We start from the raw sequence: 16,983 nt of genomic DNA on the forward strand, positions 1-16,983 counted from the left end.
TGTTCAAAGGTAAGAATCTTTACTTTTGATTTTTGTTTACTTCACTCTTTTCTCTCTTCCTTCTAGATTTCTTATGAAGAAGATCTGTCAAGGAGATCCGGTTCTCTGTGTCTTTTATTTTTTTGCTATTTTTTATTTTTCTATTTTATTGTTTCAAAATTGTGGTTGAAAAACATTTTCTATAAAATTCACTAAAGTTAATTTTCTCAGTTTTAAATTTTAAAAGAGGGATTAAATTTTAATTACCAATTCACCACCCCCCTCTTGGTTAGCCGCTGGGACATAAGCTTAGGTTTAACAACCTAATTCATATTGAACAAGTTTCAACATTCCTTGCTTGTGTTCCCCTTTAATAAAGAATGAGGGGTCTATTTATATTTTTTTGGGAGTGGCATGGTCAGTAAATAGGAGGGAGACCAAGGGTACGTTGGCAAGGGTTTGAATATACAACCAATATTTATCCCCTTGACTGTATACCATTTATTGGGTGTTTCAATGTCTTAATGATATTAGAATTTAGTGATCTTAGTTTCATTAGATTCTTCTCGCTTGGCCGTTCATTCAACTATAAGCATGTCACATTTAGAAATCATTTAGGAGTCTAAATTATATTTTGAACCTTTTAAAGGCACTTTTAGTCTTTGATTTGGACCCATGTGGGCTCATATTGAGTCAAATTTGTTGCCATTGGGTTCATCTTTTTGTGATGTTCATTTCAATTATACATTTTTTTTAAATAAGAGTTTCGATGGTCCAAATTTAATTTTCAATTAAAGTATTTCAATAGTTCAATAGTTTTGATAACTATTTGAAGGTCAAGTATCTTCAATTAAAGTACAAAAGAAAGTATGATGGCAAAATCAAGGAGATAAAGGTAGTGGAGGAGCAACTAGAAGAGTGTAGAGAATAATTAGTTACCTTGGGAACTTTAGACTCTTCATAGAATTAACAGATGGATGTCATATATATTGAGTTGGTGGATGCGTAAGAAGTGATCAATCAGCACGTGAAAGATAAATAGATCCTTGAGGAGAAGATAACAGCCCTTAAAGACAAGAACAAAATACTTCAAAGTATGTTGTCTAAGAACGAGGCCAAGTCTAAATCAGAATTGTTACCTCCCATAGTCATAAAAGAAATTATGAAGTCTATTGTCTTCAAGATGAGAATTCAGGATCATGTTCAGGAAGCTCGTGATTACATATATGATGTTAACGTGAAGGCATTGGAGCTGGAGTGTATGGAGGAAGGCTTCATCCGAGGTTTTCTAAAATGAGTACATCTAGTGTAGTATAAGACTGGAGCTAAAGTTGAGGTGCTGATAGATAGCAAGGATTCTAATGAATTTTCTTTAGATTTTGATGGTGATAAGATTGAGAGTGAGGTATATAGGGCCTTTTGTCCCCTTAGGACAATAATGTTGATATTATTTAGTGTTTCTTTGTTGTTAGTTGCATCACTTTATATTTTTAGTGATTATTGCCTTTATCAAGAGTGGGTGTTTTCATATGATGTATGTAATATCTTTTAGTTATATATGAAAGAATTTTTTAAGTTTTCTCTTTTCTTTTTTTATATATGTATATGCAACTTAGTTAATTTCATTTTAATTTGGATGATGGGAAATATTTTACTGGACTCATTTAGCTCGAGCGAATGTGAGAGACATTCTCTTAGGATATTTAACCTATTCTAGATTTTTTGTCAAAGCATTACTTGATGACATTAACCTATATGAAATGGGTCATATCAAATCCCTCCAGGATTAATAATCTAGTGATTAGGATACACTGAAGATTTTGTATTTATCAAATCATAGATAAAGATGTTAGATCATTATTAGCTTTTGATTATCATTTTTTATCCTTTTTAAAGAAGGAGATAATATCATAAAGGAGTCAACAACATATTACTATATTATGTAAGACAATATAACAATTCCCCAATATGAATTCGGGATATCATAGTTACACTGTATTCAACATAAAAGAGATATATATGGGGACTACACTATAACTTGAGATAAAATACGTGACATAAGACAAGTAGTACTATCCACACGTACTGATATACTTATAAAGGTTTTTAATGCATAAAGGAGCATCTTCCGTTGACATCCTTTAGTTTCAAGGTGTCTTGCTTGACAATATGTACCACCAAATAAGAACCCTCCAAGAGGGGAGGTAGTTTGTGGTGTTGCGGGCCATTTTCAACTGTCTCGTTACTGCTTAGAACTAAGTCCCCAATTAATATACATCGAGGTTTCACCTTCCTATTGTAATGATGGATAACTTTTTGGTGGAATGTAAAAATTCTAAATAGGGCAAAATTTCTTATTTATAGGAGGTGATCCAAGTTGTTTTTGAGCTTCTCCTCTTTGTTATTAAAGTCAAAAGTTACTTTATGGTATAGAACTCTAATATTAATTGGTATGATTACTTTTATGCCAAAGCAAAGGTTAAACCCAAAGGATATTTGGGAGTTCTTCAGCCCATTGCCCCTATTTTCCCTAAACAAGTCTTCAACCCTTCAAAATTGTTTAGTTTGTAACCTCTGTTTTCCCGTTTGCATGAGAATGGGCCACAACTGTGTGCACCAGTTAAATATAGAAATCTTTACAAAAAGATGTATGGATTTTTCTAGTGAATTGAGTCCTATTATCGTTGATTACCCTTGTAGGAATGCCAAAAAGAAAGATTATATTATTCTATAAGAATTGTTTGACATTTGCTTCAATAATCTTTGTTAGGGGTTCTTCCTCCACCCATTTGGTGAAGTAATTTACAGCCAAGATAATAATTTTTTGTTGTTCGTTGGCTATAGGGAAGGGTCTCATAATATCAAGCCCATATTGGATGAAAGACTAGGGGCTCTAAAGCGATCTAAGCTCTATAGCAGGTTTATGGATAAGTTTGGAATGCAATTAGCCATTTTCAGACTTTTGAGTGAATTCAAGTGCGTCTTAATTCATGATATTGTAGACTAATGCTCTTCCTCACATTTGTTCTCTGCATGCCCCTGAATGAACTTTTTGAAGTGTGTAAGTGGCTTTTGAAGGTGGGAGGCATTTGAGGTATGGTCTAGTGAAGGCTCATTTGAAAAACTTCCCTCAAATAATAGTGAAATTCATTTATTATCTCTGAAGTCATGTGGTAGCTATGGGATCTTCAAGTAGCACACCATCTTGTAAGAAGGATAAGATGGGATCAATCCAAGTAGCCTCTCTTGATTCATCGATTGATTCTATGACCCAAAACCTTGGATATTAGGGAAATGGATCTCTTTGATATACTTTCTCTTGTAGATATCCCCAGTTGTTGATGGCATGTTTGGAAAGAGAATTTGCTCATACATTTTGTCTTAGAAAAAATGAATGATCTAATGCTCTTTTATACGAGCTAGGAACGACTTTATAATGTTGTAGTATTGGGCCAATTACTGGTTATGGACGTCAAATTCTCCCTACACTTGGGAGATGACCAATTGTGAATCAGTGTGAATCACCAAATTTTGCACTTCATAGTTTATGGCTAGTCTTAACCTAGTAATAATGGCCTCGTACTCTACTGTGTTGTTCATTATAGTGAATTTAAGTCAGAGCCAGTACTCAAGGGTAACTTGTTGCAGATAGATTATTAAAATTTCTACCCTAGTATCAAAACTTTCAAAAGGTCCATAATATACAATATCTAGTAGGGGGAAGAAGGAGAAGCACTCGATGGCTCATCAGATACGGGGATGATGCATTCCATTTTAAAATCTACAAGTGCCTTGAATTTTGGATTGGGCCAAGGAAAGTAATGTATGTTAAACTCTTCTAGCTCCACAAACAACTTGATTAATCTGCTAGATGCTTCTGACTTTTGTAAGATACTTCTTAACAGTAAATTTGCATAGCATGAAGTATGGGCATAGTTTTCCAACCTATTTTATTATCTAGTGGATAACATCCCTCTATTTTAGATAAGATTTTACTAGCAAAACATATTGGATGTTATGCAGCATTTTCCTCTCATACCAATATCAAACTAATAGCATGGGCAAAACCAACCAAGTACAAATACAACTTCTCACTTGGCATTAGCTTTTAAAGTAATGATGATAATGCTAAATACTTTCATAGTTGCTTAAAATCTTCTTAACATTCATCATTCCATTAAAATCCTTAGCTACAAGCACCTCTAAGTATCTTGAAGAAGGGTAGATATTTTTCCTCTAAGCGGGTATGAAAATGAGACATCGTTATAATTCTTCCAATTAGTCTTTAGAATTCCTTGATATTCCTCGGGGGCACCATATCCCTTAGTACCTTGATTTTCTTAAGATTTTCTTTAATCCCATGCTGGGTTATAATGATCCTTAAGAAATTTTTGGAAGTGACTCCAAAAACACACTTGGCAGAGTTGAGACGCATCTTATAAAGTCATAGCAAGTGGAAGCACTATTCCAAGTCAGATATATGTTAAAAAAATTTCATGTCTTTCACTAACATATCATCGACATATACTTCCATAGTGCGACCAATAAGATCTTTGAAAACTTTATTCATGAGGCTTTGATATGTGGCTCCAGCATTTTTGAGCCTAGATGGCATGACTATATAATGTTATAACCCCTTATCTATCCTAAAAGTCATTGCCTATCATCCGTTAAATCCATATTTATTTGATTATAACTGGAGTAGGCATCCTTGAAGCTCATCATTTGATGTTCGTAGGTGGTATCGGCCAACTGGTCAATACGAAGAAGCTGAAAACTATCTTTGGGCAGGCTTTATTGAGATATGTATAGTCAATGCATGTTTTCCAATCTCCAGTAGCCTTCTACATAATGAAGATATTTGCCAGCCATGTAAGATAGTACACTTTCCATATAAATCCATCTTCCAAGAGTTTATCAAGCTCCTTCTTGATTGCTTACCAACGATCTTGTGCAAAATTTTATTTCTTTTGGATTACAGGCTTGCACATCAAGTTTATTTTAACAGAGTGCACGATTATGTAGGAAATTCGATCACATTGGATGAACTAACTGTTTGACAATTATTCAATGATTGTCTTTGTTATTATTGATTTTGCCACCAATAAGATGAGCCTCATCTTAAGTTGGTGGATTTTAATTAAACCATCAAAGGTAGCCTTATCAGATAAGTATCTCAATTTCATCCTTGAGTTGCTTATAAGCTTCAGTGGCATGCCAATGACTATGATGGAGTTGATAGTGTTAATCCTAAGTTTCTATATTTGGTTTTAAATGATTAGGCCACTTAACATTTTCTTCATCTCGAATGGTCATCAGTACATTTTCTCAAGATGCATTAAGTGGTGTATACTCCTCTTGTCAAAGCTCACATCGTGGAAATGGGTGTCTAGTAGGGAAGTTACTTTTGCATTATTTCTTTGGCTGTAAGAATGAGTTATCTATTATAAGAGTATTTTTGCATTTATCGAAAGTTTGCTCAAATTGTATTCTATGAGCATTGATGGATTTCTCTATTGATATTTATGCCTCCACATGATGAGTTAGATTAACATATGAATGAATTGTGTCATGCATAAGTACCAAGTAAAAGGAACCAAGATGGAGGTCTCTAAGGAAAACTCCTCTCAGTAACTCTTGATCTACTCCTGAAATTTATCGAGCCTCATTATAAAATTGTTTAAAATACTCATTATATAATTCTTCTTCATTCTGATAAATCCCAAAGAAATGAGAAGAATCCTTAATAATTCTTTGATTGGTAATAAATTATTCGATGAATACTTTGGCCAATTTAACAAATGTCAGGATAGATCTGACTAGAAGTGAATAAAATCGCATTCAAGCTTGCCTATTGAAGATAGCTGGAAAAACATGGTAGAGGAGCACATCTGAGGCTCATTGGATATAAAAAATAGTTATATAGTAATTAATATGCTCATAGGAGTTGGAAGTCTTGTCATACAAATCTATGCCCAATAATTTGAAGCCTCCTAAAATGAGATGTTGAGGGATGGCTTAAATCAAGAGCAATGACTCCAAAAAGTCTGCTTCGTGAAGAGATGATATTCCACCTTTTATAGGGAACTCTTCTCTAACTAATCAATATAATTCATGATGTAAAACATTGTGTAGGAGTTTAGCTATATGAGGTTGATTTAGGTCTTCAATGATAATTGGAGGAATGCAAGGTTGCTGATCTATGCGTAATGGATGGGTAGAGCTTGTTGTGTCGATAAGTTTATTGTCTTGACGTGATGCGGGATGTGTCCTTAATTAAGGGAGAGGGGTTACTGCTTAAAATTGCTCAGGTTGAATATCTTGAGTTAGTAGCAGATTTTAAGGGACATGAATTTCCTCCAGTTGTGCTAACACCGATTACCGAGGCTCTTGTAGAAGATGAAGGATCTCATTTGACATTCTTTCTTTTTTTTAATACAATCTTTAAGGGAAGGTCCTGAAGTACCTTCTCCAGTAGAGTTTAGCCCACCATAATAAAAAGAGGAAGATGCTTGGCATCCCAGAATTATAGACTAATTCTTGAATTAATATGTGTTAGAGCGGGAGGTTCCAAAGTTGTTATTGTTATGCCTATTGTCCATTGAAGCATTTCTTAGGATAATGGGATCGGGTTTCCCACAGATGGCATTAAATAGTTACGGGCTAAAATATTCACATTGGTAAAGTAAAAAAAACTTCACATCTTAGCATTGCGTGAGTATCCAACACATAAACACAAATAGGGATAAAAGAAATACTAATTTTTTTTTTACGTAGAAAATCTTGAAGGGAAAAACTAAGGGGCCACACCTACTTGAAATGATTCAACTAATGTTTAAATAGATTATAAATGACTGATTCATCCTTAAAATTATGGAAGATCAAATTACAATAATCAAACATCTAGTTTAAATATAGTGATGGATATAAATTGGATGGAAATTCGATGATGTTAAGTGGTTAGGAGAAAATCTAATGTCAATTTTCTGTTAGGTAGAAGTTTGGTTTCAGTTTGTGGCCGGGTGAAAGTTGAATGTCAGTTAGTGGCCAATCAAAAGATTGTCAATAATCTGGTGAAGATAGATTGTTGAGTGGTGGTCGAGGAGTCTAGTGCCAAGAGAATTCTAGTTTCTCTCTTCCTTCTCTTTCTTGTTTCAATTCCCATTCAATGAAGAATGAAGGGTCTATTTATAATTTTTTGATAGTGGCGTGGTATAATAGTCCAAACTCTTAATTATCAAGATATTATCTTCTTTGGCCTAAGAGCCTCTTGATTTTGTCCTATTGGTGTATTTTCCCACTAGGTCACCCATCCTAGAATAGCTTTAGGATGAGCACGCTTAACTGTAGAGTTTCTTAAATAAAATTTTAACCATTACACCAAAAGACACCTTGATGTTTAAGAGTTTATCTTCTTTTATTTATAATATTTCTTAGTCTCCCCCACTTAAGTAACTACCATACTCATTATCATCTTTATCTTAGAAACATATACTAAGAAGATAGGATTCTAGAGGTTGCCCCTACAAGTTCAAGTAATGGCTTCTATCACGTAACCCTACTAGACAGGGCTCCGAAGGTGGATCCCAGGGCGTGGCACTTCATATTGTATGACACTTAGTTCCAATATTCCATCTATTGTATTACTTTGATACAATTATTAACAACCAAAACTTTTAACTATCGAGATATTGTTTGGTTTGGCCTAAGAGCCTCACGATTTTGTTCTATTGGTGTAACTTCCTAGTAGCTCACCCATCCCAAATATGAGCATGCTTAGAAATTTTCTTAAATAAAATTCCAACCATTACACCAAAAAGTGTCTCGATGTTTAAGAGTTTAGCTTCTTTTACTTAAGGGGTTTCATAATCTCCTCCACGTAAGTAACTAACATTCCGGCCAATATCTTTATCCTAAAATCATCCACTAAGAAGATAAAATTCTAGAGGTGATCCCTACAAGTTGAAGTTGTGGCTCCTATCACGTAGCACTTTGTCCTATACAAGATTCAAGAGGTGGCTCCCATGTCATAGCACCTTGTTTTGTATGATATTTATTCCCATATTTCGTCTGGTGTATTGCTTTGATACTATTTTGTAATAGCTCTAACTCTTAACTATCGATATATTGTTCACTTTGGCCTAAGTCTCATAATTTTTTTCCTATTGGTATAGCTTCCCAGTAGATCACCCATTCCAGAATTACTCTGGGATGAGCACACTTAATTGCAAAGTTTCTTAAATGACATTCTCCATTATACCAAAAGGCGCCTCAATGTTTAAGAGTTTAGATTCTCTTACTTGAGGGGTTTCAAACATGATCAGTAATTAGGAGGGACATCAAGGGTATGTTGGGAGTGGTTTGAATGGACGAACGATACTAATCCCTTTGATCATGGACCTTTTAATAGACAATTGAATATATTAATAATATCATAATTCTATGATCTTGGGCTCATTAGATTTGTCTCGTCAAGCTGCTCGATTTGATTATAAGCATGTAACATTTGAAAAATTTGTTTGGTAATCTAAATTATGGTTTGAACCTTCCAAAGAAGCTTCGAGTGTTCGATTTGGACCCATTTGAGCTCAAATTGAGTCAAATTTGGGTTCGTTGGGTTCATCTTTTGAAGACATTCAGTTCTACTATAAGTTTGCTAAAATCAGAGTATGGACGGTCCCTGATTTAATATTTGAAGCTTTCAACCTGATTTTTCCTTGATATTTGTGCCTGATCAAGATAATTTATGATGATGTATCAACTATGATTGTAGAAAACAACTTTCCAACATAAAAACTTTTAAAAAGCTGTAAAAAAGCAACAAGAAAATAGTAGTCAAATAAAATTATAATTACTATTTGAAAAGCAAAGCAGCCAGAAAATTGTCCCAAATAGACCCTAAGTCTGAATGCTTTGGCTCTTCCATTTATGTTCTCCCTTTTATTAGGCAGTATTTCAAATTAACTTTAAGAAACTTCCAAGCCAATAAAATTATTGAAAGTGAGTCATGATATATCATCAAAAAATTAAATGGATCGGGCACGAATCTCGAGGGAAAATCAAGTTTGAAATTTCAAAAATTAAATCTGGGATCATTTGAACTCTTATTTTATCAAACTTACAGTCGAATTGAATGTCTTGGAAATACAAATCCACAACACCAAATTCAACTCAATTTGAGCCCAAATGAGTCCAAATCAAAGACCCGAAGCACATTTGGAAGGTTCAATCTATAATTTGGATTACCAAATAATTTTCAAATATGGTGTGCTTATAGCTGAGTCGAGCGACCCTATGACAAGAATTTAACGAGCCCAAGATCTTTGAATTTTGATATCATTAGAGCCTTCAAAAGCCCAATAAATGGTCCTTAATCAAGAGATTCAACATTGGCCATCAATTCAAATCACTCCCAATTTATCCTTGATCTTCCTCCTATTTACTGGACAAGCCACTCTAAAAAAACTATAAATAGACCCCCTCATTTCTCTTGAGAAGGGACCCCAAGCAAGAAGAGAAGAGAAGCAACAAGAGATGGTAAAGAAGAAGAGGAGAAGGAAGAGACTCCTCCTCGACCACCTTCGGACTTTCACCCGACAGCCGATCGACGGCAGAATTAAGCAAGGAAGCAAGAAGATAAGGAAGAAAAGGAAGAGAAGGAAGAGACTCCTCCTCAACCATCACCGGACTTCTACCCAACAACCAACTAACGCCGGAATTCTGCTCGACAATCAACTGGCGTTAGATTTCTGCCCGACAGCCGATTGATGCCAGAATTCTGCCCGACTGTCAATTGAAGTCAAATTTTTGCCCGACCACCAGAACATCGTCGGATTTTTTATCCCCATTTGTAACTGAGTTTCAACATAGGAGCTGATTATTGTAATATGATCGTCCTCAATTTCAGGGATGAGTTGGCCATTTGTAATCTAAGAAAACATTAGTAAAATCTTTTCAACTGGGCGTGTCCCTTTGCTTTTTCACTTTTCTAGGGTCCATGCAAAAATTTTAGTGTTCCTTTTTTTATTTTGTTTGTGTGCTGGATATCTGTACAAGACTAATCTGAAAAATTTTCTAACTCTACCACCGCGTATATTCTAGTCCGCAACATGTCAAATAATTTTTGGTGGTTGGAGATGAAAATAAATTATCCAAAATTTTAAACTTAAAAAACTCTTATTAAATTTTTGATGAAAGGTAATATTAATATTTCTTTTGGAACATCTTTTTTATTTCTTTCTAAAGTAGATTTCAAATACATAATTTTTTAGCTTAAAAATGTTTGTGTTAAAAAATAGCTTTAAGAAACAGTAAGAAAGCCGTCTCAAATGAAACCTAAAAAAAATATATATTCTCATATTTATAATTCTTCATTTTTTTTCTCCATCTCTCTTTTAATTTTCTTTTCTTTTTTTAAATGATCAATACATAATCTTTAATATAGATTTTAAGTTCTCTCATTCAATTTAACTCCTAATAGCTACTTTTAAATGATTAATTGTTATTTGATGTAAACCTTTATCTTTATGGAGCAACTTAGTTATCTTAGTATTGATTTCAAATGCATACAATAAATTAGTTGGGAAAAGACATTTGAAGATAAGGATAGACTTTCTATAAATGATGTGGGGTTATGTTCCTATAAGAAAATATATATTTTTTGCAAGATAATGTTGCCTTTATATACATTTAAAATTGTTATACTTTAGCTCATTGAAATATTTTTTACAATTATAGTTTCATGAACAAACTTCTTAATATAATGATGCTTGAGAATAACATTAATAATTTTAATTCCAGGCTTGTCTAAGACAGTTATTTTCTTGATTTGCTTTTCAAATAACAGTCATAAATTTATTTGATTACTATTTTTAAAAAAATTTTGAGACGAAAAATTGCTTTTTACACAAAAATAACTATTATTTCGCATGTGACAATTTTTTTATTAACTTTTAAAATATTATTTTAGTACGAAAATTTTTATAAAAAATTTGTTATAAAAAGTCATTTTAAAAAGTAATAAGAATGCTATCAAAAATACTAAATTATTTTTCCCACAATAAATTTACAATCAATTTTATAAAATACTACAATCAGACTCTTAATCAAATATTTCAATGTCCCATTCATCAAAAATATTATATGTATTTGTCTATTTGAAAATATGTTTATTTTTTATTATAATATACGTATATTTAATTATAATTTCGCATTTAAAGGTGGCACATGTTTACTGCTAGATTTGGTTAATAAAGGCCCACGTGTCCATAATCGCGTTAGAATACAGGAATAGTGTTCGCGGAGGTGTATGCCCTCAGGCCTGCTATATTTGTGCGGCAATCCTTTGCTTAATGTGATCCTCAAACTACTAAAGCATTTTGATTTGTCTCCGTATTTTACTTTCGGCGTGGAGTAGGGAGCCCTTTTTCTTCCTCAATCTTCTCGGGTTTATTGTTCTTCGGTAGGAATCCTGTGATCTATGCTGATTAGGAGACGATTTTACTAGCATAGAGAGGAGTAGAAGAACGAGCGCCGGATCTAAGAAAAGATGTCGTACGCCTATCTTTTCAAGTACATCGTAATCGGAGATACGGGTAGGCTTCTCTTCTTTGTTAGTTCTGCCAATTAGAAGATGGATTGTTCTTTCTTAATTGGATGAGGATGGGAAGGTGGGGTATTGAGGAGATTTGATAAATAAGAAACTTTCTGCTAAGGATGGATTTTGTAAATCCGGTAAATTTAAAATCGAAAACTGTTTGACACGATAAATTGTGATAAATTCTTAAATTTTATTAAATTCTGATAAATTGTTTGATTATTTATTTCAAAATTTAAGATTTATGAGAAGAAAAATAGTTTAACCTATTATATTTGAGGAGGATTTACATACACAACACTTTATTATGATTGATGAAATTTAATAAATCCTAAATTTGATTTAATGAATAATGAGTTCATAATAGTATGATTTGAAGTCGCGATATTCAAAATTCTGAAAATTCTGTGTGTGGGATGATTTAAGCTAAATCCTGCTTAAATCATTGGTGATAGAGGACACCAAACTGCCCTATAATTTACTTGCATCAAAAACTTGTTTGGCATGACTCAACCTATATTTTGACTAATTCATAACTATACCTTGCAACCAAACAGCCCCGAAACCCTAAAAGAGTCGCGGCCCTGGGGAAAATGAATGAAGCCGAGGGCTTTATTGGTGGTTGTTGTTGTTCTTGTCTCTCATGATTCTGGAAATCCTTTTCATTTTACTATTGTTGTGGCTGGTAAGGCAAGTTGCTTTCTTTTGATAGATAACATATTCTTCTAATTTCTTTTCAGCTGTTGGAAAATCATGCCTCCTATTGCAATTTACCGACAAGAGATTTCAACCTGTGCATGACTTGACAATTGGCGTTGAGTTTGGTGCTAGAATGATTACGGTAGATAACAAGCCAATAAAATTACAAATATGGGACACGGTTCGTCATTCTTATCTTTTTTTAGATTTATTAGTGTTTTCATGGTGTTTTATAGGTGAACGATATTTAAAATATGTGATATTTTGCTCATAATATTTATAGCAATATGAATATTAAAAATACTTTTTCTATTACTTTTGCACAGTGCGATAAACAAATATTAGTCTGGGGTAGGTAGGAATGTTCTATCTAGTTTGCTTTTTGATTTTAGATTCCTTGGATTGAAGTTTTATAAACTTTTAACTTTAGGGTTTTATTTATGGTTTTAGCCTTTTAGGGTTTAAATGTCTATTGCAAAATCATTTACTATAACAATTCAATTTGAATGGAACTAATTTTGTGTAAATTATGATGCTCACTTCGGAATGAATTGCTTTGTGTATCATACACTTCTAACACACATATTATATGTGACATATAATACTGAGAATTTGGTTTGATTAATTTACCTCCACATGAAAACGTAAGACATGTGCGACGGCTGTTCTGTTTGATGGAAACTTGGCACCATATGGTTTTTTTTTGCTACCAAGCTGACTGCCTAAGATGCTTGACTGCTAGTTAAGGGACAACTGTGACTTGCTTTATGAAGAAAGCCTTTATGGTTTATCTTTTGATAAATTATCGTACTTGCTTTATGAGGGAGTCTTTTTTGGCTTATCTTTTGATGGTTTCAAGTGATATAATTGCTCCATGAAATTAGAACATTGTAAAAACATAGATCTTCGATCAAGTGAAGGATTAGATCATGCCAAAGCTAGAAAGGGCTTGAGTTTTTGTAGTTAATTTTCTAGTAGATGTTAAGACTCGAGCAATCTTAATATGATAAATCGTTTCCTCATAGAACACTGGATAATATGTGCTTTCAATTTCTTCAATTCCAAACTGAATGCCTTGAGAAACTAGATGAATTAGTTACATCCAAAATATATTGAATATATCTGCTTAATACTCATGTAAATCATGAATTGTATTTTCCTTTAGAGTTAGAATATGTAAAACTACCTCCATAAGTGAGATTTACTGTCTTTTACAGTCCTCTATCCAGTTTTTAGGCTTACGTTGATATCCTGTTTTAGAGGCTAGCTGAAGTCGGATGATTTTGGGTTAGGTTTCTTAATACAACTAATATGGCGCATAATATATTTTCATATAATGGATAGTTGATGATGCACAAACCCAAGCTAACTATTACACCAACAATTTTAAATGAAAACAAACAAAGGGAGGGCTTAGCCCCAATTAATAATGAAATGATTTTAATTATCCAAGCAATTTCAGCTAAAATTTGTAAACAAATAAAATCAGCTAGCAAGCTATTTGATTTTCACAAAATCAAATTTTCCATACATCACTTTTTTACTAAGTCAAGAGGACTAAACTAACCAATAACAAACTATGCAAAAGAACTAAACTATGCAGAGGAAAAAGAAAAAAAAAAAAAAAAAGGCCTCATGCTGATTCACAGAAATGACTTCCTTGGAATCAGATAGTCACATTTATACTACACTTTAAGGAATTATACATTGAACTAGCAATCACAACATTGAAAACTTGAAGAGAGAAATTTTATTTAAGCCAATAATTATGAATTACATTCTTTAGACCCTTTTTTATCAATTACTAGTCCCGACTTAGGTTAGTAGATTTGATTGGTACAAGATTAGTCCCAATTTACATTTAGGTTAAGCCCAATGCTTTTTTGCTTATGATATTCTTCTTGCTGATGAGACTATAGAGGGAGTTGATGAAAATTTTCAATTATGAAGGTTAAACTTAGAGTCTAAAGGCTTTCGTTTGAGTAGATCTAAACTGAATATATGGAGTGCAATATTTTTAGTAATAGATCTAGTAGTGGGATTGTGACATTAGATATCAAGTCATTAAAAGGAGTGCACATCTCGGGTCTATTGTTCAAAGCGATGGTGAACTAGATCGGAATATTATTAGTAGAAATAAGTTGGATGGTTGAAGTAGATGAATGCATCGGGTCTGTTGTGTGATAGCAAATTACCCATCAAACTTAAGGGAAAATTTTATAAGATGGCGGTGAGACCTGCAATGCTTTTTGGCGTAAAATGTTAGTCATTAAAAGAGAAGCATAAAATTAAGTTAAGTGTTATAGAGATAAGGATGCTCAGGTGGATGAGTGGCTTTAAATTTAGAGATAAAATGCGGAATGAGCATATACGTGAATAGGTTGGAGTAGCTCCAGTAGAAGATAAGATTAGAGAAAGTCTCCTTAGATAATCTGGTCACATAAAATGTTGGCTTTTTGATGACCTTGTTAGGAGAGTAGATGTATTATATCCAACTTATTTTAAGAAAGATAGAGATAGACTTAAAAGTTTTAGTTAGAAAGTATTAAAAATGATTTTTTTATTAGATTTAAATGAGAATTTAACTCTTAATGGACACAATGAAGAAAAAGAATTATTTAGCCGATTCTACATAGTAGGATAAAGACTTTTTATTATCCCCAAAATAGCTGATTTGTTTAATGTTTAATTTAAAATGTTTAAGAAACCAGAAAAACCAAACAACCTGCCCTATTTCACATATTTGTAGCCATTGCACAGGAACAACACCCATATATCTCATTTAATTTCATGAGGATAGATTCTAATATTTAAATACACTTGGAGCCACAAAACCACAAATCACTTGGAACCACAAACTCGCAAGATTTGAGCAAGTTATCCCTCTTTTCTTTTAGTTTAATGAATAATTCCAATATCCACCACAAGGTAGTAAATGACAAAGACCGCCACATCACTACCATCTAATTATGTTGAGATTCCGTTCTAGTTTAAGTACAAGGACTTCGTGAATGAAATAGCCTCGGTCAAACTTTACCTCTTGTTGATTCCTTCTTTCACTCAGCCAATTGGTCACCCCCTTTTTCTGTCTGCTTCTTAGAACTTCCATACAATTACAGGCAGGCCAAGAATCCTTCAGATCTATAACTAGATCCTACTATAGAGGTGCTGCTGGTGCTCTGCTGGTGTATGATATTACCAGGTAGATATGCTATTTGTGTGCTGTTTGTGTTCCTTTAATACTAATAACTTGTTCATGGTTGTTTATTTTCCATATTTTTTGTTTTTAATGTGATTTTCAGGCGGGAAACCTTCAATCATCTTGCAAGCTGGCTGGAAGATGCAAGGCAACATGCGAATGCTAACATGACAGTTATGTTAATTGGAAACAAATGTGACCTTGATCACAGAAGAGCTGTAAGCACTGATGAAGGACAGCAGTTTGCCAAGGAGCATGGACTGATCTTTATGGAAGCATCAGCAAAAACGGCAAAAAATGTTGAGGAGGTCAGTACAGCATGAAAACATTTTGTTTGAGAATTCATGTTTTCTTCCCCCTGTTATCTAATATCCTTACCGACCAAAATTTTTCCAGGCGTTCATTAACACCGCAGCAACAATATACAAGAAAATTCAGGATGGGGTCTTTGATGTCTCAAATGAGGTATTTGATTATTTTCTTCTCTCTCTCTCTCTCTCTCTCTCTCTCTCTCTATCTATATATATATATATATGATTGTGTTATATTGAATGCTGCTGGTGTGGTTTGTACAATAGCAGGGAGATATTGATTATAAAGTTTTGGCAATTTTATCTCAAACCATTTAATTTCTCCCTGGGATACTTGGTGTGTCAGTTTGACTTAGATAATTACAAAATGGATGTTTGGTAAGAAAAGCAGTAGCTAAGCGTGCAAGAACCGCATCCTGTCCCAAATTTCAAAACCTTTCACGTAAACAATTCAGAAACAGGCATGATTAATCTACAAAACTAGAGATACTAGGGAACAAACTAAAATTAAATAAAGAAAAATAAATATTTTGAGAACAAACGAGGAAACAGTAAATACAACCAAGCAGCGTAAATCCTGCAATGAAAAAATCAAGCATTATAAACCGGAAACACAAACCAGAGAGAACCAAGACGTGATGGACCCAAGAGCGAATATAAAATAGGAGACAAACATCATGAAGAAAAGTAATGTTGGTCCTGCAAAATTGAACTAATGGAGGCCATGCAGTTGCATGAATGCTACAGAAAACCGTATGTTAAGAACTTAATATGAACCACTGGTAGCATCAGGATTTTCCCTACGATCCTCATCGAATCAGAAGCTGATCTTAAACTCATGCTTAGACTTTTTTTCCTTCTTCTGTGCTGGAGATCATCTGGCAAAAACAAATTGAAAAGCATTTTAGAAAGAGGACTACAAGACAACATTTGAATGTCTCGAGATTTTAGCTTGTGGTCAGCCAGAGGGACCATGACAAAAGCAGAAACCAAGGGATCCCAACTTTGACAATATTTTTCTATTGTGATCTTCTTCCTCCACTTTATCCATAGCAACTTCAACCATCCAATAGCTCTCAAATTGAGGGAAGTTGTTCTCCCAGCAATCGTACAAAATTTGCATCCAAAGAAAAGGTCATCCATATTGCAATGAGCCTTATGGATCTACACTATTTATTATGGCAGCTTTCTTTAATGCA

At 33.6% G+C, this 16,983-nt stretch overlaps 1 protein-coding gene across 1 annotated transcript in view; it reads left to right on the forward strand.

Moving 5' to 3' along the window:
- Positions 1-11,307: 11,307 nt before the first annotated feature.
- LOC110099380 (ras-related protein RABB1c) overlaps positions 11,308-16,983 on the forward strand; it is a 35,064-nt gene continuing 29,388 nt past the window's right edge. The window contains exons 1-5 of the mRNA XM_020826499.2: positions 11,308-11,573; positions 12,316-12,455; positions 15,394-15,476; positions 15,577-15,781; positions 15,870-15,938. Of these exons, the coding sequence (XP_020682158.1) occupies positions 11,528-11,573; positions 12,316-12,455; positions 15,394-15,476; positions 15,577-15,781; positions 15,870-15,938 (543 nt within the window). The 5' untranslated portion in view covers positions 11,308-11,527. The remainder of the gene's footprint in view (positions 11,574-12,315; positions 12,456-15,393; positions 15,477-15,576; positions 15,782-15,869; positions 15,939-16,983) is intronic.

Source organism: Dendrobium catenatum, unplaced genomic scaffold (genome assembly GCF_001605985.2).
Source record: "Dendrobium catenatum unplaced genomic scaffold, ASM160598v2 fragScaff_scaffold_1284, whole genome shotgun sequence".
Classification (NCBI taxonomy): Eukaryota; Viridiplantae; Streptophyta; class Magnoliopsida; order Asparagales; family Orchidaceae; genus Dendrobium; species Dendrobium catenatum.